The 22,672-nt window shown below is 54.9% G+C and overlaps 3 protein-coding genes across 9 annotated transcripts in view; 2 read left to right on the top strand and 1 right to left on the bottom strand.

The window, feature by feature from the left end:
* Positions 1 to 1,853, top strand: part of Sec16a (SEC16 homolog A, endoplasmic reticulum export factor) — a 33,853-nt gene extending 32,000 nt beyond the window's left edge. For all 4 annotated transcript variants that reach the window (XM_071601170.1, XM_027941760.2, XM_071601171.1 and 1 more), the window contains one exon: positions 523 to 1,853. In XM_071601170.1, coding sequence (XP_071457271.1) covers positions 523 to 591 — 69 coding nt within the window. In that variant the 3' untranslated portion in view covers positions 592 to 1,853. The remainder of the gene's footprint in view (positions 1 to 522) is intronic.
* Positions 1,854 to 2,112: 259 nt separating this feature from the next.
* Positions 2,113 to 11,640, top strand: Inpp5e (inositol polyphosphate-5-phosphatase E). 2 transcript variants are annotated; one of them, XM_071601172.1, is made up of 11 exons: positions 2,113 to 2,252; positions 2,511 to 3,522; positions 6,171 to 6,294; positions 6,883 to 6,980; positions 7,646 to 7,770; positions 7,974 to 8,093; positions 8,281 to 8,388; positions 8,871 to 9,032; positions 9,086 to 9,213; positions 9,722 to 9,858; positions 10,293 to 11,640. In XM_071601172.1, the coding sequence occupies exons 2-11, from the start codon at positions 2,699 to 2,701 to the stop codon at positions 10,423 to 10,425; spliced, it is 1,959 nt and encodes a 652-aa protein (XP_071457273.1). In that variant the 5' UTR covers positions 2,113 to 2,252; positions 2,511 to 2,698; the 3' UTR covers positions 10,426 to 11,640. The 2 variants fall into 2 exon arrangements, with proteins under 2 accessions (XP_071457273.1, XP_027797581.2); XM_027941780.3 differs by having other exon boundaries at positions 2,114 to 2,252; positions 9,098 to 9,213.
* On the bottom strand, positions 11,218 to 22,660 carry Pmpca (peptidase, mitochondrial processing subunit alpha). 3 transcript variants are annotated; one of them, XM_027941792.2, is made up of 14 exons: positions 22,573 to 22,660; positions 21,665 to 21,867; positions 21,191 to 21,270; positions 20,784 to 20,866; positions 19,405 to 19,499; positions 18,026 to 18,126; positions 17,332 to 17,595; positions 16,639 to 16,731; positions 16,441 to 16,559; positions 16,237 to 16,327; positions 16,087 to 16,149; positions 14,530 to 14,674; positions 13,093 to 13,311; positions 11,218 to 12,481 (listed from the first exon to the last, which is right to left on the bottom strand). In XM_027941792.2, exons 1-13 carry the CDS (start codon positions 22,638 to 22,640, stop codon positions 13,142 to 13,144), a joined length of 1,575 nt encoding a protein of 524 aa, XP_027797593.1. In that variant the 5' UTR covers positions 22,641 to 22,660; the 3' UTR covers positions 11,218 to 12,481; positions 13,093 to 13,141. The 3 variants fall into 3 exon arrangements, 2 of the variants coding, with proteins under 2 accessions (XP_027797593.1, XP_034491995.1); XM_034636104.2 differs by lacking the exon at positions 22,573 to 22,660 and having other exon boundaries at positions 19,405 to 19,497; positions 21,665 to 21,754; XR_003583628.2 differs by lacking the exon at positions 11,218 to 12,481 and having other exon boundaries at positions 13,220 to 13,311; positions 16,083 to 16,149.
* Positions 22,661 to 22,672: the final 12 nt, after the last annotated feature.

Here is a 22,672-nt window from a genome sequence, read left to right as displayed (position 1 = left end):
TGCGTCCCCAGTTACATTTGCATCTAGCTGCTTTCAGCTTCAGATGATGTCACTTCCTTCTCTTCTTTTCACTTCATCTTGTACTTGCCTCGTAGCTTTGCCCCGTCCCTTGCCTTTGGTCCAGCAGGTGTCAAAGAGGGGGAGAAGGTCTGCTCTGCCATTGGTGCCTGGTGGCCTGCTCCATGTGCAGTAGGGAAGCCACCAGCCACTGGCCACCACTCGACTCACCGCACACTCAGCTGCGCCAGCTCTGCAGAACTGGCCTCAGGTCTCATGGCCCTGACAGAATGAACCACTGTGGAAAAAACCCTCTGTATATTCCCATGTACCAGGAATGACCAAGTACAGCCACCAAGGCCTTCAGGGTGGTGGGTGGACGCACAGTTCCCCAGTTAGTGTCCATTTGATCTGAGTCAGCAGTCCCTGTGGTTCGTCCCACTAACCGGCCTCCTGCTGCGTGGCCCCTGGTGCTGCTCGTCCTGGAGGTGGGCACGCAGGTCAGTGCTGTTTGTTCTGTTCCAGGCCTCCACCAGCTCAGGGAGCTCAAGGCCAGGGAGGATTGGCCAGAGGAAATACCCGGCACTGAACTAGAGTCATCCCCTTTTGGATTTGCACTTGGAACCCTGAGATGACTGTTCTCCACCAAAAACTGGACGGACTGCCTAGGGTCTCCTGCCCCCAGTGGACATGGCAGTACCTCAGAGCCGGTCATACTGTGCATCTCCTCCTTACCGTCCATCTCTATGAATTATTGCAAAATTAATTCCATGGTTCCTTTCAGATGCTGGATAGAGTGAATCTGATTCATTTTTACACGCAAAGCACGATGTTCCTTTCCTAGTCGCTTAGGGTGATCTGAGAATGTGACGCTCTGAGCACATCCCATGAAGCAAGGCTGGATGGGGGTTGCCACTGAGGCCATCGATGCTCCTGGGAAGCCAGGGCCTTGCTCCAACCACCTGACAATTATTGCAAATGAACCTACAATTTCTTGAGGATGTTGAGAAAAAAGACCTAAGAGGAGCCTCGGCCCCACACCTTGCAGGTGCTCACAGCTGGGGAGACAGGTCCTGACCGCAGAGTGCATTTCTCTCTGGTAATAGAAGATATTTCCAGCCTAATTGGGATGCCTGACCTGGTCACTAGGAGGAGCCCCAGAGAGCTGATGTAACCAGCCAGTGTGGGTCTCCCTTCCTGAGTGTTAGCTTGCACGGACACCTGGCCAAGGAGCTGTGCAGGCTGCACCCATGTGCCGTGCCCCTTGGTTGGTGTGCACCAACCAAGTTGGTACATCTTGAAGGGAGGGGCTTGGAATTTTCCCGACAGACCTCTGGAGCCTTGGTCTCTGCCCCAAGTGGAGACCTTCAGCAGCTTCAGGCCCACCAGGCCTCCCACTCTTCCCAGACAGCTTTAAGGCTTCACCGACTGTTCTTAAAACTCCTTATTCTTGTTGATCTAGAGACTGAAGGAAAGGGGAGATTTAAATATTTATAAAAATCAGTAGGTAATAATTTGGGTAGGTTCTGCTGGGGGAACATAAACGGTTTGGCATTTTTGAGTTTTAAGTGTAGAGATTGTAGAATGTGGAATTAGCACAGCCCTTCCCAGTTTTCTGGTTTACTTCATCATCTAGGAAAGACCCCCAGAAAGTTTCCAGACTGCTTCCCAGGCCAGTGTGCCTGGACCCACCAGTTCCCACCACTGAGAGGTGTGCCTGCTGGGACCCTCTCCCTCCAGAGCATCCCTGCTCAGGATGTGACTGCCTGCCACTTGATCCAGGAAGCTCCCTCCGAGGTGGGAGCTGCTATTTTTCCTAAATGCAAATTGTTAAATAAACTATTTTGGGCTCTCAAGTACCTTTTGTGGTTTCCTGTGTTTGCGGGGAGAGTAGTGTGGAGACACCGGGCCTGGGGCATCCCATGGTTGCTGCTATGGTGCTCCGTCGTTGCTGCCTATCGGTCTGCCCTCGGCACCCTCCCTCCGGCGGGCGTGGTCCTCCGGCCACCAGGGGCCGCTGCTGCGGCGCTCGGGCTGCGGGGCGGCGGCGCTCGGGGCGGGGCCGGGGTGACCACTGAGCGGGCCGCGTGCGCTGACCCCTGGGCCACGTTCCAGGCCGCGCTCAGCCCCGCGCGGGCGCGGTCGTTGCTGTGGGCGGCCGGGGCCAGCCCGGCCCGCGCCGTCCCCGGCCCGCGCCCGGCGCGGTGGGTGGGCCCTCGGGCGCCGGCAGGGCCTGCGGGGAGCGGCGGGCGCAGGTGAGCCCGGGCGACCCGGCCCGTCGGCCCCACTTGGCCCGGGTAGGGCGGGAGGGCTGGTGTCGCCGCGGCACCCGGAGGTGGGCCCAGGGGCGGGGACAGGCTTCCCCAGCCCCGGGAGGAAGCGCGGACCAGCCCCTCCTGGATGTGTCCCTGGCTGTCACCAGCAGCACCACGGACATCCTCCAGGACAGCAGGCCCGCCTCCCTGGGGAGACCCTGGGACCCCTAACAGCAAGGTTTCTGGGATTTCCTCCAGGCCTTGGTGACTCCAACCATGCAGGACTGCCCTCCCCAGAAGGACCACCCCAGGCCAAAGGGGGGCCTCCCAGCTTCTCTCCTCTGCTCCCCGTGACCTCCGACTGTGTCCCTGACACCTGAGTTGGTGGCAACTTAGGGAGGAGCTCTCTCAGAGGGCCAGGCTGCTTGGGTGAGGGCTGCCGCACCATGCCGACCAAGGCGACGTGCCTGCGTCACACAGAGGCTCCTGGGCAGCTGGAAGCCAGAATGCTCAAGGGTCGGCTTCCCGGAGCAAACAAAGACCTCCTCCCAATCCCTGGGACCCTGCCCACTCCCCACTGCCAGGACCCTGAGAAGAACCCCGTGCCTTCTTTCAGTGATCCGGCAAAAATCGGCAGTGAGAACCCCCAAGCCCGGGCAAAACCCACCACCCCTCAGCCCCCCACGAGGCCCAGGCTAGAGCGGACCCTGTCCCTAGATGATAAGGGCTGGAGAAGGAGGCGTTTTCCACGGAGCCAGGAGGACCTGGCCACCCAGGGTGGGGCCAGCCCCTACAAGGGCTCTGAGCAGGACATGGCCCCCCAGGCCCCGGCCCACAGTTGCCCCCCACCCTGCCTGAGCACATCTTTGCAGGAGATCCCCAAGCCCCACAGGGCTGTGGGCAGCGAGGGTGGGAGCCCCTCTTCATGGGGTAACTGTCTCTCTGGAATGATCAGCACCTCCCTGGAGTTGCTGCACAGGGAGGCTGCCCCAGCTGGGAACTCCCCGAGGCTAGCCATCCTGTGTCCCCCTCGCCCGCCACCCACCCCGGATCTGAACGTGGCCTCCAACTCCCCAAGGATGGCAAACAAGGTTGACTCCGAGCATGCCGACCACAAGCACCACGCACAGCCCAGGCTGGTACGGGCCCACAGCAGCCTGGGCCCCAGCCGGCCACGGAGCCCCCTGGCCTGTGACACCCACTCCCTTCATTCGGCCAAGTCTTCCTTCAGCCTCCTGGCGCCCATCCGCACCAAGGACGTCCGGAGCAGGTAAGGCTGCTGGGAGGGCAGTCTCGCCATGGCCCGTTTTGGTGCTGGTGAGCAGGCTGTGCAAGCATTCTCTTAAGGAATACCTCACGTGCAGGCAGAGAAGAGGGCAGATCTCCCTTCAGCAGCCATCTCCCATGTGATGCCAGGTGTGCGTCCTAGACACGCTGCCTCTCTGCCTCTGGGCCTCTCCTCCAGGACTTTCCTGCCTGATCACTGCACCGAGGCAGGGTGCTCTTGTAAAAGATGGCACCCCCATGCTCCATGCCTATGCTGGCTGGCTTGCACTTTGTGCTGGTGGTCCTCCACGTGGAAGGTGGCCTCCTTCTGTTCTGCCTTGAGTGTTTTTCTGTTTAACCACTGTGTGTGAGGGACATTGGGCAGCCATAGGCTGCCTGCAGTCCCCTGCCCTGGGGGGCTCTGGGCACAGGCTGGCATTTCAGCAGGACAGTTAGCAGAACCCACAGGCTGTAGGCAAGGAAAGGCTCTGCCTCCCAGGGGAGCAGCAGCCTGGTGATGCCTGGAACCACAGGGACTCCTGTGCTCTGCTTCAAGACCTGCTCAGCGCTTGTGCTCCAGCCCTGCTCTGTCCCCACAGCTGAGTGGAGATGTCACACCCTGGAGGAGGCATAGGCCCTTGGTTCCTGTGTGTGGCTCTCTGTGATGTTACATAGAGTTTCGTAGCTTGAAAAGAGGCTAGTGCCACCCCAGTGTCCTCCTGTCTGCCTGACTCCTATCGTAACCCTAACCAAGGGCCCACAGACGACTTGGGCTCAGCCTGTCAAAACCCATGGCCTCCTCTCCTGAGCCTGGTCTTGTCCTAGGACCTGGGTCTCTGGTCCTGAGGGCTGCCTGCCCTCAGTATTCCGGTGCCATGCTGCTGGAGCACTGGGGTGGAGGGACTGTGAGCAGGCAGAGCAGGAAGTGCTTCCTGCAGGGTTCCCGGTTCTGGAGCAGAAGTCCAGAACAAGGTCCCTTTGAAGGGACCCCTTCCTCCCAGGGCTCCCAGGGCCTCAGGGGCAGCTGGCTGATGGCTGCCTCCCTCCAATATACCTGTGTCTTCAGGTGGCCACTCAAGGACATCAAGTCCAGGGCCCACCCTGAATACAGTATGAGAGGGGGCAAGGGCGAAGTGCAGCTAGGGCACAGTGGTGGACTGGGACCTGGGGTGTGAGGGAGCGGCCAGTGGCATGGCTAGCCCAGCCCCAGGAAGAAGCACACTCCAACCCCACCCTCCCCCATCTCAGGCCCACTGCTCGCCTGGGGCTTGTCTCTGTAGCAGGATCAGAGAGGACTAAGATGAAGGGAAAGTGGCCTCAGAAGAGGCAGGCCATGCCCTTGAGGAGCGTGAGAAGCCTGCAGTGTCCATGAACAAGGGCTCTGAAGAGTCCACCTTTGCTAGTGCTGAAGCTCCACAGGCACCAGGGGTGCCAAGGCCCCAAGAGCTGCACCAGCTTTTGTGTCCTGGTGTCTCTGGGGCTGGCATGGCAGACTTGGAGCCTGCTGGGCGCCCCCAAGGTGGGAAGGAAGTTAAGTCATGGGATTACAGGGATTCGAGAGACAGAGCAGTCAGATGCAGTGTGGACGCAGCCTGGAAACTGATTGGGAACAGCATGGCTGGCCGTGCCAGATGGTTGAGCAGGTCAGGCCTCGGCAGAAATGGTAGAGCAGGCACAGCCTCCCTGTCCATGGAGATGGGCCCTCCAGATTGTGGAGAAGAGTGGCCTGTGACTAAGGGGACAGTAGCAGGGACCAGGTAGAGAGGAACTGGATTCTCGCCTCCCATCGTGAAAGACATGTCCAGACACTTTGTGGAGGGACACGTGTGTGTCTAGCCACTGCCTGTCCTACCAGTAGCAGGCAGAGACCAGATTACATATCTAAATGGCTAGAAGAAAATCAGAACTTGCAATACTTCACAGTGGTGCCCATCCCCTGAAGTCCAGGTTCCATGTCTGTGTGATGGTTTTCAAGGCACGTGTGGCCCTGGAGACTTTTGCACCATGTGGCAGAGCCAGCAGCTGTGACCGACGGGTGGTCCACAGAGCTGCACACGCCTGGTGTCTTTACTGGCAGTGTTGCAGACCCTGTGGCAGGAGAGGCAAGGGGCACCCGCAGTAGGGTCAGCGGCTTGCCGCTATTTCCTGCGGCCCCGCAGCATTGTGGTGTGCTATGACGTCCATCCCGTTGCAGTTGGGTGGTCGAGATGGGCTCCTCTGCCTTCCTGTCCTAACCCGTCCCACTGTGTTGACCTGGGGAGGAGTGGAGAGCCAGGCCCCTCCCTGAAATACATTATGTCCACCCAACCCTATTCTCAGCACAGAGTTTGGCTTTGCTTCTGTGACCTCCCAGAACCTTACCTACCAAAACAGCCCAAAGTGATGTCCCCATCCTCAAGGAGGGAGCTGTGTGGCTAGCAGCAGGCACAGCTCACTCTCTTGGAATAGGCAGGTTCTCATGCGTGCTCTGGCTCAGGGAACCCCGACTCAAGGGGAGATGGTGCCGACATTCTGTGGGGCTCGGTGTTGCCCCTCTGGGCCCAGGCAGCCCTGCTGCTGGCCTCAAGTCTCGGGGACTGGGAGCCCGGAGAGCATGTCCCTACGGCCACTCCTCCTGGCTGGGCACTGAAGCATTCTGCCTCTTCTCTGCAGGAGCTACCTGGAGGGGAGTCTGCTGGCCAGTGGGGCCCTGCTAGGGGCAGATGAGCTGGCCCAGTACTTCCCAGACCGGAACATGGCCCTCTTTGTGGCCACCTGGAACATGCAGGGCCAGAAGGTAAGAGTGCAGGGTGGCGCCTGAGCAGACAGAACTGCTTCCTGCGTGGCTCTGCTCTTGGGAGCTGAGGCCCGATGCCCCATCGCCAGCCCCAGCAGAGGTGTGCAGGTAGATGCAGGGAAAGCACTGTTCCCTTGAGAGGGCCCCCAGTGCCTACCTGCATCTCCCTGGCCACCAGCTCCATGAGGGGCCAGACAACCGACCTGGCCAAGGTTGACTATACCTGAGGGGTAGGGAGGCCTAGTGGCAAGCAACACAGACTAGATGCCAGATGCCCGTCAAGCACACAGGGGGTCACAGACACAGCCTTGGTCAGTGGGGAGATGGTGATGGACAAGCTTGTGCTCGTGCTCAGGGAGGGAGACTGAGGCAGAGCAGCCTGCCTAGACGTGAGGCCTCTAGGGTGTCAAGGCTCCATGGGACGTGGAAACCACACCTCGGTATCAGCTGCAGTAGCCTCAGTTCCCTCGTTCAGAAGGGGTGCCCTGCAGCCACCACTGGGTAGTGGCACAGGTGCTCCATGGCTTCTGCCCAGGCCAGAGGAGCCAGTGGCCTTGATGTAATACTGTCTTGTGCTCCTCTCCATAGGAGCTCCCGCCAAGCCTGGATGAGTTCCTGCTGCCCACCGAGGCCGACTACACCCAGGACTTGTATGTCATTGGGGTGCAGGAGGGCTGCTCTGACAGGTAGGCACCAGCTCGGGCCCCCGCCAAGCCCCTCGGGCCCAGCAGTATCTTCTGTGGACAGCAGTGCTAAGACAGGCCTGAGTCTGAAGCTGTGGGCCAGAGGCCCCATGTGCTAATCTCCATGCCAGGCTGGACATGCAAGTCGGTTTCTTTACAGATACTGATGCAGATAATTTGAGATAGGCAGTTTTCATTTTTTTGTAAACCAATAGTTGATTTACAAGGCTGTAAAGGTAGCAAGGAACAGTGCTGGATTTTTTTTAGGCCACTTTGGCCGTCCGCAGGCTCTTTGTTGACCCAAAGGGCATCACTGGCCGTCCTGACACAGGATGTAGCCTGTGGGCATCCCAGTGAGTTCCTGGGACCTGTTTGGCAGGTACCGTGGGGAGTGGGCACCACGCACTTTAAGGGAGACCCCTGCCCTGCGAGCCCAGCCAAGCAGAGGGTGGGACAGAGGTGCTCGTGAGGGTCCCACAGGGATCTAGAACAGAGGCAGGCTGTTCGAATGGGACTTGGCCTCAGCCCCAGGAGGTGGCCTTCCTTTTGCCCGTCCACCATTCTCAGTGCAAGAAGATGGAGCTCAGTCCTGGGGAATCCCCAGGAGTCCTTTTGGGGGCTTTCCAGCTGTGCTCCCCCCACCCCAGCCACCTACTTCTTCCCCACAGGCGGGAGTGGGAGACACGCCTTCAGGAGACACTGGGCCCCCGCTACGTGCTGCTGTCCTCGGCAGCCCACGGGGTTCTGTACGTGTCCTTGTTCATCCGCAGGGACCTCATCTGGTTCTGCTCAGGTAGGCACCATGTCTCACAGCCCCAGGTGCACTCAGAGGATGGTGGTTCCACACAGGGCCCGTTCTCAGGCAGATGTACTAGTCCTCTGGGACTCGGCCCTGGAGACTGCTGCGGGACACGCAGGCAGGGGAATGCACGCAGGCACAGGTGGCGTGGGGCCTTTGCGCAGGTTCACTGAGGCTGTTCACCCCACCCCTCACAGAGGTGGAGTGCTCCACGGTGACGACGCGCATCGTGTCCCAGATCAAGACCAAGGGGGCCCTGGGCGTCAGCTTCACCTTCTTTGGCACCTCCTTCCTCTTCATCACATCCCACTTCACCTGTGAGTCGCTGTCAGCCAAGGCCCTGGTTCCCAGAGTCACTCTGCCTTGATAGGACCTGCTGCTCAGGACAGCCACTGAGGCAGAGCTGTCCAGAGCCTCACAGCAGATGACAGGGTGGGGTGGCCAGGCAAGTCCCTTGGACGTGTGTCTAGAAACCCATGTCCCCACCCATTTCCGTCCTCACAGCTGGTGATGGGAAGGTGGCGGAGCGCCTGCTGGACTACACCAGAACCATCCAAGCCCTGGCTCTGCCTAGGAACGTACCAGACACCAACCCCTACCGTTCCAGTGCAGGTGAGCTGTGCTTGGCAGGTGCCTCAGGCATCTCCTCGCTTGTTCTCTGCATGGTTTAGCAGGAACTGTTTAGGGGTTTGAGAGTCAAGGTCAGGAAATCGCAGGAAGTCACTTGGTGCTGCTGCACAGATGGTGCGTGGACCTGTGAGACCCCCAAGTCCAGCTGGGCCACTCTTGCTCACCTGCTAGCCGGGGTCTGCATCGTTGCCACCTACCCTCCAGGGCAGTGAGGGTCTGAGACAGTGGCCAGTCCGCTATGAGGGTCACTGCTTAGGTGGCTTCTGGCTTGTCTACAGCTGTTCAAATCTGGACAAGCCAGAAGACCTTACTGCCTGCCTCCCCCACTCCCACCAGCTGTCCTGTAATTCTTGGGGGAGGGCACCCAGGTGGAGAAGCTCCATTGCTCGGCCCGGGGTTTGTGCACCTGTCGCTGTGGCCACAGAAGGGGAGACCAGCATGGATGCACTTTTCCCTGTACCCAGCGGATGTCACCACCCGGTTCGATGAGGTGTTCTGGTTTGGAGACTTTAACTTCCGCCTGAGTGGTGGACGCACGGCTGTGGAGGCCATCCTGAAGCAGGGCCTGGATGTGGATGTGCCGGCACTGCTGCAGCATGACCAGCTCATCCAGGAGATGAAGAAAGGTGAGCAGCCTGGGGCTGGCCAGCATGTGTGGGCTTGTGCTGATCTGAGCTAGCCTGTGTTGCAGGGTCCATCTTCAAGGGCTTTCAGGAGCCGGACATCCACTTCCTCCCATCATACAAGTTTGACATTGGGAAGGACACCTATGACAGCACCTCCAAACAGAGGACCCCCTCATACACGGTAGGCACCCAGGCCAGCCTCTACCTCCACAGGATGTCCTCAGGAGAATGACCTCTGCCTTGCTCAGGCTGGCACTCAGGAGCCCTCTCATGCACACCACAGCCTGCCAGGCCAGTGACCCAACCTCAGAGTCTGTTTTGACTGATGGTGCCCTCCTCCAAAGGTGCTGCAAAGCACAGGCAAGCTGGCCCTCAGACACGCTCCGAGTGCCAGGACAGCCTATGCCCCATACTCTCCCAGGCCACAGCTTGTTCTGCAGCCAGGGATCTGGAGGGAAGGAGGAGAGACTCCTGTACAACTTGGCTCCCTGCCAGACCTGAGATCCAGTACTGGGGCAGCTGTGGGGGCAAGGCAGCGCCCCATAGGTCTCTAGAACCCCAGCAGTAAAGCGCTTGAGGGTCATGGCTGGAGGGTTGCTATGGAACACAGCTGGGCAGAGGCAGGCAGGCCAGGTCTGCAGCAGAATGGCACCTCATCAGTGCTCCTGCTTCTGCCGTCTCTTCTGAAGGACCGGGTCTTGTACAGAAGCCGCCATAAGGGCGACATCTGTCCTGTGAAGTACTCTTCCTGCCCTGGGATTAAGACATCTGACCACCGCCCTGTCTATGGCCTTTTCCGGGTGAAAGTGAGGCCTGGCCGAGACAAGTGAGTGTCCCCTGTGCCCGGCTCCCTCCCAGGCTCTGGCTGTGGCTTGGGCTGGGCAGGTGCAGTAAGGTGCGTTGCAATAGGCAAGGTGGGTGGGGTGCTGGCAGCCCCTGGGGTCCAATGTGAAGTTGCTGTCTAGGGAGCTGCTCCCAGTATCCTCAGGGTTGCCCAAGGAGGCTTGTCCTGTGACCTCAGGACCAAGGAAAGGGAGGAGGAGGCTTTAGGAGTCAAGTCTTCCAGATTGGCTGCTGTCTCTCCCAGTGGGCCCCAGGGAGAAGCAGAGCCAGCCCTGAAGGGTAGTGTGGCTGGCGGCCTGGTGCTTGGAGGCCGTAACCCTCAGGTAGCCCTGGGGCTCCATCCAGGGGGCACCCTGGTCCAGGACGGCACCTGGGCTAGGGAGCTGAGGCATTCCTAACACTGCTTCTCCCTCACAGCATTCCACTAGCTGCTGGCAAGTTTGACCGAGAACTGTACTTGATAGGAATTAAAAGACGGATTTCAAAAGAAATTCAGAAGCAGCAAGCAATAAAGAATCAGAACTCCAGTGCCATCTGCACCATTTCCTGAAGTTGTTAGAGGAGGACCTTTGACCTAGAGCGGCTGGAGAAGACTGCAGTGTGTGCTCCTGACACCTGTCATTCATTCTGGGGTCTTGACGCACTGCTACTAGGGCTGCCCTACTTTCTCACCAAGAAACCCCCAGGCCAGACTGTGCATCCCGGGAAGAAAGCTGCCTTCTTGTACCTGGGCGAGCCTGTACTTAAGACTTGTCCCCACAGGCACCTGGGGGGCTTCTCAGGGTATTGAAACTCCCATGCTCTGGAGTGTGGCAGAGGACCTGCCTAGTGCCACAGCCTCTCCCTCCATTCCTTCATTTGCAGCTCCACACCCAGAGCCAGTTTCTATGTCCCACACAAATTGGGCCCTTTCTCTCCACACAGGTGTATGGGTGTCAGGCCCTGGGTCTGCCCTACAGCATGCTGAGGCCATGTCAGGGTCATGACAGTTGCCCTCTCCCAGGCCTTGAGCCCTCTCTTCCTTGGGCTGAGGCCCATGTGCTGATCCTATCTCCCCCACCCCCAGATGAGTGAGGGCCACCTCCCCTCCCTCCAGAGGCCAAGCCCAGCTATGTGCTGCCTCCGTTTTAGTGATCAGCAGACCATCTGCTTTTGTGACATCAGCCACAGGGTGGTGTTGACAGAGGTGGCACTTCCTGCCCTGGACACTTAGGTTGGGCAGGGAAGCCTAGCTGGGGACTCTGTTCCTTAAAGAGGGCTTTGACCACATCATTGCTCTTTAAGTCTTATATTCTTGACAAGATATAGCCTTGAATGTACAGAGATCTAGGGACATCCACTCTAGTCTTTAAATTATTTATTTTTCCATATTTATATTTTTAAATAAATGCATATATAAAATCTTAAAAACTCTTTGGCCCAAAACTGAATGTTGGAAAGAAAGTCTGTGTGCACACCCTATTCTTACAGTGTTCTTGTTTTAAAAGGCCATGGGACACAAAGGCAGGAAATTGACTCGGCTCGCAACTGCTGACAGTCTTGTCCCAGTCCCTGCTGAGCATTCCTCCTGCAGGCCAGAGGCAACGCAAGGGGAAGACTCGGGTGGACTGAGCTGAAGCCACGAGCAATCCCAGCGAACACTAAGACTTCTATTAATATCAGCTTCCAAAATATGGAATATAAACTTTAAAGCAACTCACCAATGTTTCTGATAAAGCAGGAAAGCGCCCACCATTCCACTTCAATAAAAACTCAATGGTCTGCATGTGTATTTTGCTCAAATGAATCTCAAGTTCCAAATCAATGAACTGAAATTTCTGTTAGTAAGATTCCTGTGGAGCCAGCCTTGGAAGGAGGAAGGTTTTATAGGTTCTTTCTCAGGCCATTTCTGCCACTGGTGCCTCTGTCTTAGTCTGGCCTGAGTTGGAGAGTGCTGAGCCTAACAAGGTCAGAGGTCAAGAGCATACTGATGGACTTGATACATTTAGATGAACATTTCACATGGCAAATTAGTCTAATAAAAAAATCAAATTAATATAAATGAAGCTGGTGAATTATGGAAAATAGGCTTCATAAAGAACCAAGTAAGGACTAGGCATGATGGTGGTTTTTAAAATGGCTCTTGTTCTCTCAAATACACACTGTCCTTCAGCAAGAGTCCAGGTGTAGCCGGCCCCTGTCTGGCTACCAGAGTTCTCAAGAGTTCAGGACCAACTACACAACCTACCTCATGAAGTGCCCATGAAGGTGACTTTGAGGTGCAAGTTAGTGGCAAAGGGAAGATGAACAGAAAAGGGGTATGGCCAGGGAGGCTGGGAGGAGGGAATGGGAAGGACCGTGATGTGGGGCACAGACCCTGAGAAGAGCAGCCTAGTGGGTATGTGCTTAGGCTCCCAGGGTGCGGGGATTGCTCAGCAGTTGTTGAGGACCTAGGCCAGCACCCCTGCTCTGCCAGTGCCATCCTTCCAGCGAGAACAGTCACCTGAGACACACTGGGACATCCCCAGGCTCAAGTCCCAGCAGACTGCGTTCCCACCAGCAGGCACCAAGCAGACCCTTCCACTGGACGCCCAGGGCGAAGGTTCCAGGTGTCCAGAGTGCAGTGACTACAGGAAAAGAATTCAAAAACAAGCACACTCAGAAGCCAATTCACAAGCATGCCCAGAAGCCCAACTCCCTTGAGACGTGCAGTCCCTCTATCTGCACTAAGAAAGGGCCACGCTTCCTGGCTCTGCAGACCTGGGGACTGTTCCCATCCGTGCAGCAGCACACTGCAATGCCATCCCCCTCCCCTCTGCTGCCACCATCAGTTACCACCGGCCCTCAAGTACAAGCAGCCCCAGCCCTGCACTCACTGATACCCTGGGGCAAGAGGCTTTGAGACACTGGGTTGGACTGGGTGATTCCTCCTAGAGCAGGTTACCAAGGGCCTTTCCCAGCACCCTTGTGCTAGAGGGTGAGGGAAAGCAGAAGGATAAGAGACAGTCATCATCTTTATTAGCAGGAACAGGCTCAACTGCTTCTGCTCTGTTCAGTCAGCGTGCCCCTCAATGCCTGCCCTCCAGCTTGGGGGACAAAGGTCATGTTCATTCCCAGCTGGCAAGTTCCAACCTCAAGGGTGTTGTGACTACTGCTCCCTCGGGTTTCAAAGTCCTGGTGTTCACACTGTTCACGAACCACACACATCTCCACTGAGTTCACACCCAAGGCAACTCACATGGAGACACCTCCCTGCAGCTGGGGTCCCTGAAGATCCTGGAGGGTCTCTACCGAAAGAGCCGGTAAGTTCGCGGCAGTCGCCCATCTCTGCTGGCCAACGCTGCCTGGATGTGCTCGTAAGTGGGCAGGTTGGTCAGATCCCCCAGGGCGGCCACAGCAGGCTTCCCACGCAGCATCTTAGACGCAACCCTCCTGACATCTTCTGGCTTCACATTGCCTGGTGTAGAGTGAGCGAGGATGTCAGGCAAGCACAAGCAGCTCCCCACAAAGCCGCCGCCACCACCATATGGCTGAGGGGCTCTCTGCTCCCAGCACCTGGGGCGGGGGGGGGCTGCTGAGGGCTCCAGAGGGTCCAACAGCAGCAGGGTAGACAAGGGCAAGAAGGTCAAAATGACAGTGCAAGCTTTTCTTAGCAAATGGGAAATGTCGCAATGGCATGCCTACTTCAACAGAGGTTGCTGTTCCCAGAATAAGGACTGCCTATCTAGTGGGCACATCTGCAAGGGGTCCAAGGAGGAGGTTGCACTCCTCGGGGCTGCACCTCTGCAGGAGCCACCCTCGAAGAGGGGCCAGAAGCCACCAAGACCCATGTGAAGAACACCACTGCCCAGGAGCACACCAAGCAGGCAGCCTGACTGTCTACAGAAGACAAGACCCGAGACCACATCAGCACACTCGAGGATGGTCCTAAAGAAAGGCAGGGCAGGTGCCTCTCCCCAGCAGGAGGCCAACCCCAGGAGGACAGGATGGCAGTCCCCTTGGGACAGGTGATGCCAGCAGGTAATGCTCGGTCAGCGTGCCCTTCACTGCCTGCCTGCCTGCCTTCCAGCATGGGGGACAAAGGTCATGTTCATTCCCAGCTGGCAAGTTCCAACCTCAAGGGTGTTGTGACTGCTGCTCCCTCGTGTTTCAAAGTCCTGGTGTTCACACTGCTCACGAACCACACACATCTCCACTGAGTTCACACCCAAGGCAACTCACATGGAGACACGTCCCTGCAGCAAGACACCTCCCACCTAACAAGCACTCTGTGCCAGGCTTTAGCTGACCCCAGAAAAGCCCCCGCAAATAAAATGTGTGCTGAGGCATCTGCCAGACCCTCAAGGGCAGGCGCTGACCCAAGGCACTGCTGCTACACAATGTACTGCTCCCCTGGCACTTTTCAGCCACTGGTCCTCCTTGAAAACTCACGTTGACAACCACCCCTTTCAGGCTAGGTCAGGTGCTGAAGTGCCAGCTGACACAGGGTGAGACTAGAAGCAAATACGCACACCAGCCCTTTGACTCCCTGCCAAAGTCACCTGGCAAGGACCAGGCCCGTGGGCAGGGCAGCCATGTCCACAAGGGGCACCCAACTATCCCTCTATAGTGGGGCATAGCCTCATCTGAGTTCAGCCTAGGCTGTGGAAGCTACTGGCTGAGAGCGTGTACTCACAGATGAGCGTGCACAGCTCATGGGGCAGCTTTCTGGAGCGAGTGGCCAGTACCTGCCTCCCCACGTCCTCAAAGATGACAGGCCTGGACTCCAGGTTCATCATGAGCATCGACATCAGCTGTGTCTTGGCCCGCTCCAGCTCCACCTGAGGGTCATATGCTATTACTCAGTTACCCACCTGATCACCAGTAGTCGCCACAAACTGGAAGAGGAACTGGTGAGAATGTGTCCCAGCACAAAGGTCTTCCCTGTATGCAGTAATGAATACAAGAGACAGAGGGATGTCTGGGCCTGAGTCACCAGCACACTCAGCCAGGCTCAGCCACCAAGTTCTCTGGGCAGGAGCTGCACCTGAGAAAGCCTCTGCCATGCTCATGATGGAGAGAAGTGTGCCCTTGATTCTCCTTCATCTCTTGCCCAAATCGCAGCATGTGGGGAACACAAAATACCCAATTAGGGCCCCAAAGCTGGCATACAACAAGAGTAGGAAGAAAATGAGAAAACGCAAAATACGTCCTGGGCGCACTCTCCCGCATGGGGTCCAAGAAGCCCTGATTAGACGTGAACTTAAATTGTGGCTCTAGAGGATCAGTTCCATGGAGGAACAGGTCAGAGTGGCAAGAAGTTGATGTGCGAATGGGCCTGGGAGCCACCATGCTCCAAGAAACACAGTAACACAGAGGGCTGCTATAAGCCGTCTTAACTAAAATAATTCCTCATTAACACAGGTATTTTCAGTTTTCACAACTTCAAGCAAATAACACCATAAATTTATGTCAAATTGACTTCAGCTAGGTGGAACAGTATTTTTTGAGATACAAATGAAAATGAAGAGTGCTGACCTGCAAGCATATTATGTCTGAAATAATGCTTATTTTCTGACTTAAAAATGCATGTGTGGGCACAGTAAGAGAGAAAGCCTGAAGAGGTCAAGAGCATACTGATGGACTTGATACATTTAGATGAACATTTCACATGGCAAATTAGTCTAATAAAAAAATCTATGCGGGTATGGACTGGTGACATGGCAGGCTTCCCCACCTGGGCACAAATTGGCTTATTTGGTCCAAAAAGCAACTAGGCTTCCAAACATCAAGGTGAGACATCAAAAATTAAACTAAACAAAATCAGTGGATAAGCTAGGCACTGCAACAGCTGACCTCCCAGCAACTCAAGCAGCGGAAGCAGGAGGATCACAAGCTCAAGGCCAGCCTGGGCAACTGAGTGAGACCCTATTTCAAAATAAGAAAGGGCTAGGGGTGCAGCTCGGTGAAAGAGCACCCCTGAATTCAATCTCCAATATCCCCGCAGAAGGCAACAGAAACTTATGTTCAGGCATAAATAGCTGGAAAAGGGGCACCCATCTGATATGGCACTGCTTGAATTCACCACCATTCCCTGGGACAGCTGAGGAGTATGCAGACTCCCCTCAGGACCGGCCAGGAGGCCCCGGACTGGAGCCAGCCAGCACAAGCCCCACTGCTGGCTGCTCCTCCACGTGGCTCTCTCCCCATCTGATGGCAGGTAAAGACTGGAAATGGCTCCAGGCTTACTCACTGCATCCACAGCTCCGCCCATCAAAATAAATTCCTTTGTGATAATTTCTACCATTTCCCGAACCTACAAAGAGAAGGAGATGAGGGTGCACATCAGCCTGCTGACCCCACAAGCAAGACCCTGGTCTGCAGGCTGCTGGCTATGCCTCACCTGTCTTGGGTCGGCGCTAGCATGAATGCACAAGAGGCCAGTGTCTTCGTAGCTATGATGGTAGGAGGTCGCATTGTACATCCAGTGGTGCCTGAGGGAACATGGGGTGGCTGGGCAAAGGTGTATGGCCAGTGCCAGGCCACGGGAAACTGGTCCAGACACATGGCAGCCTGAGAACAGCCCTGTCCACTGAAGGCCACCAACCTGTTGAGCACGTTGAGGTAGAGCCTGGAGAACATGCCCTTGCCTGGCCCACCAGCTGAGAAGGAGCCCCCTCCTCCCATCATCATGTTCAGCACAGCGAAAGGGATAAAATCTTCCTCCTACAAGGACGGGGACAGTGTTTAGGCCAGGGCAGAGGTGCCTCCTCGGTTATGCTGCCTGACCCAGGCCTGGACTCACCAGGAAGGAGCAGCTCTCAAGCCCCACCATGATGTGTGTGAGCTCTGGGATAGGGGTTGGGCCAAGGCTGACGTTGGACATGTCTCTCTCTAGCTGTAATCAAGAGCAAACGAGTGTTATGCAGAAATCCAGTGAAGACATGGCAGTGAGTACACGCTGTGCTCAAATGTCCTGAGGCTCAACTGAGACCTGATGAACTCCTTCAAAAATAGGATGTTTGTTCTGTCGTGGGACTACACGTACACTAAAGTAAGAGTGTAAATACAAACACCATGGGGCAGGATGCATACCTGTGATCCCAGCCTCAGCAATTTAGTAAGACCCTATATCAAAAAGGACTAGGGAAAGCCAGATGCAGTGGCACAGGCCTATAATCCCAGCAGCTCAGGAAGCTGTGGCAGGAGGATGGCAAGGTCAAAGCCAACCTCAGCAAAAGCAAGGTGCTAAGGAACTCAATGAAACCCTGTCTCTAAATAAAACACAAAATAGGGATGTGGATGTGGTCCAGTGACCGAGTGGCCCTCAGTTCAAACCCTGGTACCCTTCCCCCCAAAAAAGGGCTGGGGATGGAGGTCAGTGGAAGAGCACCCCTGGGTTTAATCCCCTGTAAAACAAACAAACAAACCCACAATACACCAGAAGCACATGCCAGAGAAATGCAGAGTGCAAGATCCCCAGAGCTCCCCTCACTACCTTGACAATCCCCCCGGTGTACTGCGCTACAGATCTGTCCACCTCCACAGCCCCAGCACTCCCCCAGGCTGGCTGGGCTCTAAGCAGGTACTTTTCAGCACATTCCACCAAATGCTCATGCTCGACGCCCACTCCAGCCAGAACCATGCGGTCAGGGGTGTAGTAGTTCCTCAGGTAAGAATGGAGCACTTCCCGGTCAATCTTGGCTATGTTTTCTGAAGGGCAGAAACGGTGGAGGCCCACAGTGTTCCCCCTGTATGCAGCCTGAGAGGGGGACGAAGGGAAACAGACACACAGAGAATGTAGGCAGTTCCTGCTCAACCTCTGGAAAACCCAATGCAGGCTGGGCAGTTCAGCTGCAGTCTGGCAGCAGCAGCTCACAAAAAGAGCAAAATAGGAGGGTCATTCTACAGACAAAAACAGTAAAGGTTTTGTAACTGTTGGAAGTGGAAGATGCAAACATCACACTGCAGGTTCAGACATCAGAACTGTCCTGTAGGAGGTTGGGTCTGAAGCTCCACAGTAGAGTGCTTGCCTAGCACAAGCCCTGAGTCCAATCCCCAGCACCACAAAACAATTAAAGACCATGTCTCAACTGTTCCATAACCTGTGAGGACAACAGCAGGGACCTCCCACCCACCCACGTGTGAGAAGCCCCCATGAGAATACGGGCACGTGTGGGTTCATGTTTTACTTCATGAATCATCTCAGTGAGAAGTGGTTCAGGGTCAGGTCGCATGTTCAGGTCCTCCAGCTCAAACTGGACAGCCATCCGTGTCATCTCTATTTCTTCATCTGCAAGGGAACCCAAAGACAAAGTTCAGTCTGCTCGGCGGCACGTGCCCCAGGCAGCAGAGTGGGGCAGAGGTTCTGTGTTGGTGGCACAGTGGTGCCTCTGCCTCCATCAAGGGGCAGCCCGAGGGTACCCAAGTGAGTGAAGGGAAGGCCAGGCAAACAGAAAGCAGAAACCAGGACCTCTTGTCCCCTCTGCCATGAAGCAATCACTTGAATATGATCCACACCTCTGCTGCCTCACCTGTAAAAGGCCCTGAAGACACCTGACCTGAGTGTCAAGGCACAGCTGTAAGGACACCAGGCCCAGCACAAAGGCACTTAGGAAACAGACACAGACCCAGGTCAGGGTGCCATTCCATCAGCTGCCACGGTCAAGAGGACCTTAGGGCAGGACCCTGGCCTCAGGGCACCGAGTCCCGCTGCTGACACAGCACCTGCCAGATCCCTAGGACAACCTGCATCCCTCCCTGCTGGAACTTCAGATCCTGCAAGTCCATCTGCAAGGCCAAGGACAATGGTGGCCACCATGAAAAATTCTGATAGTGTGCCAGTCAAGGTGTTTAAGGGTAAGTTTGAAGAGCATTTCTTTTCTCTTTTGGTGCTGAGGATTAAACCCATGGTTACTTTGCCACTGAGTCACATCCCCAGCCCTTTTGTTATTTAGAGACAGGGTCTCACTAAGTTGCTAAGGGTCTTGTTAAGTTGCCCAGGCTAACCTAAACTTGCAATCCTTCTGCCTCAGCCTCCCAAGTCACTGCACATGACTTGAACATTTCTGAAATTTCACTAAAAATCTCAAAGGGCCTAGAGAGATGAGTCAAAGCACTAAGCCCTAAGATGCCAAAGATTTTTCTTTCTTTCTTTTTTTGGTACCAGGGATTGAACTCAAGGGCACTGAATCACTGAGCCTCACCCCCAGCCTTATTTCGTATTTTATGTAGAGACAGGGTCTCATTGAATTTCTTAGTGCCTCACCATTGCTGAGGTTGGCTTTGAACTTGCAATCCTTTCTCAGCCTCCTGAGCTGCTGGGATTACAGGTGTGTGCCATGGTACCCAGTGCCAAGGATTTTTTTCCTCTTCATTTTGGTGCTGGGAATTGAATCCAGGGCCTTGTGCATGCAAAGCACACACTCTGCCAGAGCTACAACCCCAGCCTCACCAGCATCATCCCCAGTGAAACTGTACCAACAACGTGGGGCTGTTCCTCCCAGGTGTGGCCCTTTAACAGTCCCTCTGGCTCCCCACCACCCTGACCACATGCTTACTAGATCCATACCTGTCAGGCGGGGGTGCAGAGTCACCTCAGCCAGCAAGCCAACCACAGTGTCCAGGCCTTTACTGTCAGCAGACACAGCATACATGGTAGTATCTCTGGGAAGACAGCAATGTCAGGTTCTGGGGTCAGGCTCTCCAGCTTTCCTCATCAGCAGGGACTTTCCATCATTTGGTTAAAAACCAACAGAAACTTCCTTTTCCTCTTTTTATATGGTACAGGGGACTGAACCTGGGGATTCGAGCAAGCGAGGCAAGCACTTGCTCCCAAGCTACACCCAGCCTTTTCTCTTCCCTCTCCCTAGGGCATGGAGTCCAAGCAAGAAGAGCCACAGCGGCAGGCAAGGGAAGCTCTTCAGTAAAGGACACTGTTGAATCAGATGGAGCCAATCCTACCAAGGTTTTTACAAGCCACATTGTCTTGAAAGGAGAAGCGCTTTATCCTATGCTTTCTAAGCCTTACTGAGCAATCCACTGGTCAACATGCGAACGTGCTTCAGCCTCAACAGCTTGGGGACTGAGCCTGTGTCCAGCTGGACTGTTACTCAGAACAAGGCCCCACACTGAGAAGTGGGCAGTCTGCAGCTCCACTGCCTAAGCTGGAGAGTGGGCTGCATCTGAGTCAGGAAAGGGGCCTGCCTGACCAAGAGAGGATTTACACAGGAAGAGTAGGAAGCTTGAGGCAAAGACATGGAGGACCTGAACACTAGGCTTCTTCCTTACTAACTGAATTCTTAGTGTTTGTCTTTTATGTAATTTTTTCACATTCAAGTTTAAATAATCAACCATTTTTAATAATCCATGATCTGTCTGCATCACCTCATATGGCCCAGAACTGTCTGAGCATGCTCCACAGCTGGCAGGCAAAGCCCAATCCTCCTGTCTCCACACCTGTTTTCCGGCTACACCACGAACACAGCTGGTGCCTCGGCTATGCTGAGCTGTGGCATGGCCCTACCTCATCCGTCTAAAAGACCCCTTCAAAAACAATCCCAACGCCTCCTTTCCCATGATTCTTTTCCCCATTCCAGACTGTGTCTGTCACTCTGGGACACCCACCACCCCAGCTCTTATGCCCATGTGCTGTATGTAGCCCTCTGCTTTATTTGTAAGCATCCCGGGCACAGGGCTGCTCTGACAACAGCCAATACCCTCACTGAAGTGATGGGCAAGTGTTCTTCCAGGTACTGCTTCTCCATGTAAGACATGTCACCTGTGTTCTGCCCCCTTTCTTCACCCAACTCTGTGTCCTGGCCAGGGCTCCTTTCTCACCACTAATCTCCTTAGCCTCTCTGATGGGAGGGGCTCAGTGAGCCTCTGACCAAGGATGAGAAGCGCAGTTCCACATAGTCACAGAGTAAGTCTCCACATAAAAGACAGTACCTTGAGGTCTGGCAGTCACAGATACCCCCGTGCTTTTCCAAAGTAAGCAGAATTTCATCTTTGTTGTCAAATCGAGCAGTAGACTAGTAAAAGTAAATAAGAAAACTTAAAGAATCCAAATCCCAAAAACAAAATTTTCAAAAAAAAAAGTAATTTCATTTCCAAAACATACAAATTATCTTTTAAATCTTTTTGTTAGCATTAATTCACTAAGTCATTTATTAAAATAACTTTCCTAAAAAAAGAAAAACTGAAATACCCCTTCCTCAGCAGTCTCAAAAATTCCAAATTGAGTGCTTGAGGGCATAACTCAGTGGTAGAGCACCTGCCCAGCATGCATAATACCCTGGGTTTGATCCTCAGTACACGCCCGCACCCACACATGAAACACCAAATTGAACACTGACCGAAAATGCCAATTTTTCCAAAAAGTGAGCAATTCCGCTAAAATACTTCGCTTCATATCTTGATCCTGAATTAATAAGAACTGGTAACAAAAAGTAAATGGACAGGTTAAATCAGATACTCAAAATAGGAAATCTAAGCAAGACAAACTGTTCAAAGTTGAGACTATGATTTAAGTCAAAACTTCGTGAAGGTAATAAACATGCTCACCATCCTTACAGATAGACACAGTCACACTGTGAAATCCTACACTGAGATGAAAACTTACAAATCACAGAAAGGTCAAAGTTGGGGGGAGGACTATACCCTAAATGTTACCACCCAAAATGGAAACTTGGCAGTCATATTTTGGTGAAGTTTTCAGGTTTGTAACATGCTTCCACTCTAAACATGACATGCTAATTACAACCAACAATCAACAAAAGCATGCCACATTAAAATACCAGGGAACACTTGCAGCACACCATAGTACTTACTTCCTACTGTACAAAACTGTCCAAACTTATTTTGAGATGCCACTTGAAGCCCATTATCCAGCCTGGTAACTTTGGTTTCAAATTTTTCCTGTCCATCGACTGTAGCAAATACAGGCTTGGGTACTCCAGGTAAGGGAGAAGACAGAGGGATGTTGGGATAGGCGCCTCCGCTACTAAACTGTCTGTGTGCAGAGGGTCCAAACCTAGAGGAAAAGCCCAGTTACAACAAACTCAAGGCGGTGCACTTGTGAAGACTGCTTCTGTGCAGTCATGTTCTGTCCACATTAAAAGTCAACATCTCCGTTTCTGAAGATTCATCAAATTATCTTTTAAATCTTTCGTTAGCATTAATTCACTAAGTTATTTACTAAAATAACTTTCCTAAAAAAAAAAGAAAAACTGAAATACCCCTTCCTCAGCAGTCTCAAAAATTCCAAATTCAGTGCACAAAAGAGTGATCGAGACCCTGGCTCAGTCACAGGGCCGGAGGCCGGGAGGCTGCGCTTTTCGGGTCTTCACGACTACCACCGGGAAACAGGCTTCCAACAGGAAGTCCCTTGAGCTGCAGCTAACCGGGACAGCCTCCTCTTAGTCTAACGGAAGCCGCGGCCCCTACCTGGCCCCGAAGGCCCTGGTAGCACCTACACGGGTTCCCCCTTGGGCTAGTTCCGGCTCGCCAAGCCCCTCCGGTCTTGGCGCCTGCTCACCACCCGCCAAGCCCCAGTTCTCTGTCCCCAAGCCTGCCCCGCGGCATGACGACTCCCCTCTTCGTCTTGCAGCTCAACGGTCACCGAGCGCTCCCTCCCGACCGCCGACGCTTCTGGGCTCAGCGACCGCCTCCGCCTGCCGCCCCGGCATGAACCGCGGGGGAGCCAGGCCCGGCCGCCCCGGACGACCGCGCGGCTCACCTGGACCGCGGGCCTCCGGCCCCGACGCCGCGCAGCAGCCGCGCAGCCACCAGCACCGTCGCCGCCATCGCGCCCCCGCGCTTCTGCCGTCACTTCCGCT

Source organism: Marmota flaviventris, chromosome 13, assembly GCF_047511675.1.
Source record: "Marmota flaviventris isolate mMarFla1 chromosome 13, mMarFla1.hap1, whole genome shotgun sequence".
Classification (NCBI taxonomy): domain Eukaryota; kingdom Metazoa; phylum Chordata; class Mammalia; order Rodentia; family Sciuridae; genus Marmota; species Marmota flaviventris.
This window is presented reverse-complemented; position numbering and strand designations above follow the sequence as displayed.

What these genes read in the sequence shown, in the direction of transcription:
- Inpp5e (XM_071601172.1), top strand. Translation starts at nt 2,699, where the DNA reads ATGCCGACCAAGGCGACGTGCCTGCGTCACACAGAGGCTCCTGGGCAG. An exon ending in ACCAAGGACGTCCGGAGCAG is followed by an intron (nt 3,523 to 6,170) that starts GTAAGGCTGCTG and finishes TCTTCTCTGCAG; the next exon opens with GAGCTACCTGGAGGGGAGTC. An exon ending in GTGAGGCCTGGCCGAGACAA is followed by an intron (nt 9,859 to 10,292) that starts GTGAGTGTCCCC and finishes TCTCCCTCACAG; the next exon opens with CATTCCACTAGCTGCTGGCA.
- Pmpca (XM_027941792.2), bottom strand. Translation starts at nt 22,640, where the DNA reads ATGGCGGCGACGGTGCTGGTGGCTGCGCGGCTGCTGCGCGGCGTCGGG. An exon ending in TGGAAAAATTGGCATTTTCG is followed by an intron (nt 20,867 to 21,190) that starts GTCAGTGTTCAA and finishes TACTTTTACTAG; the next exon opens with TCTACTGCTCGATTTGACAA. An exon ending in TACCTCAACGTGCTCAACAG is followed by an intron (nt 16,328 to 16,440) that starts GTTGGTGGCCTT and finishes ATGTTCCCTCAG; the next exon opens with GCACCACTGGATGTACAATG.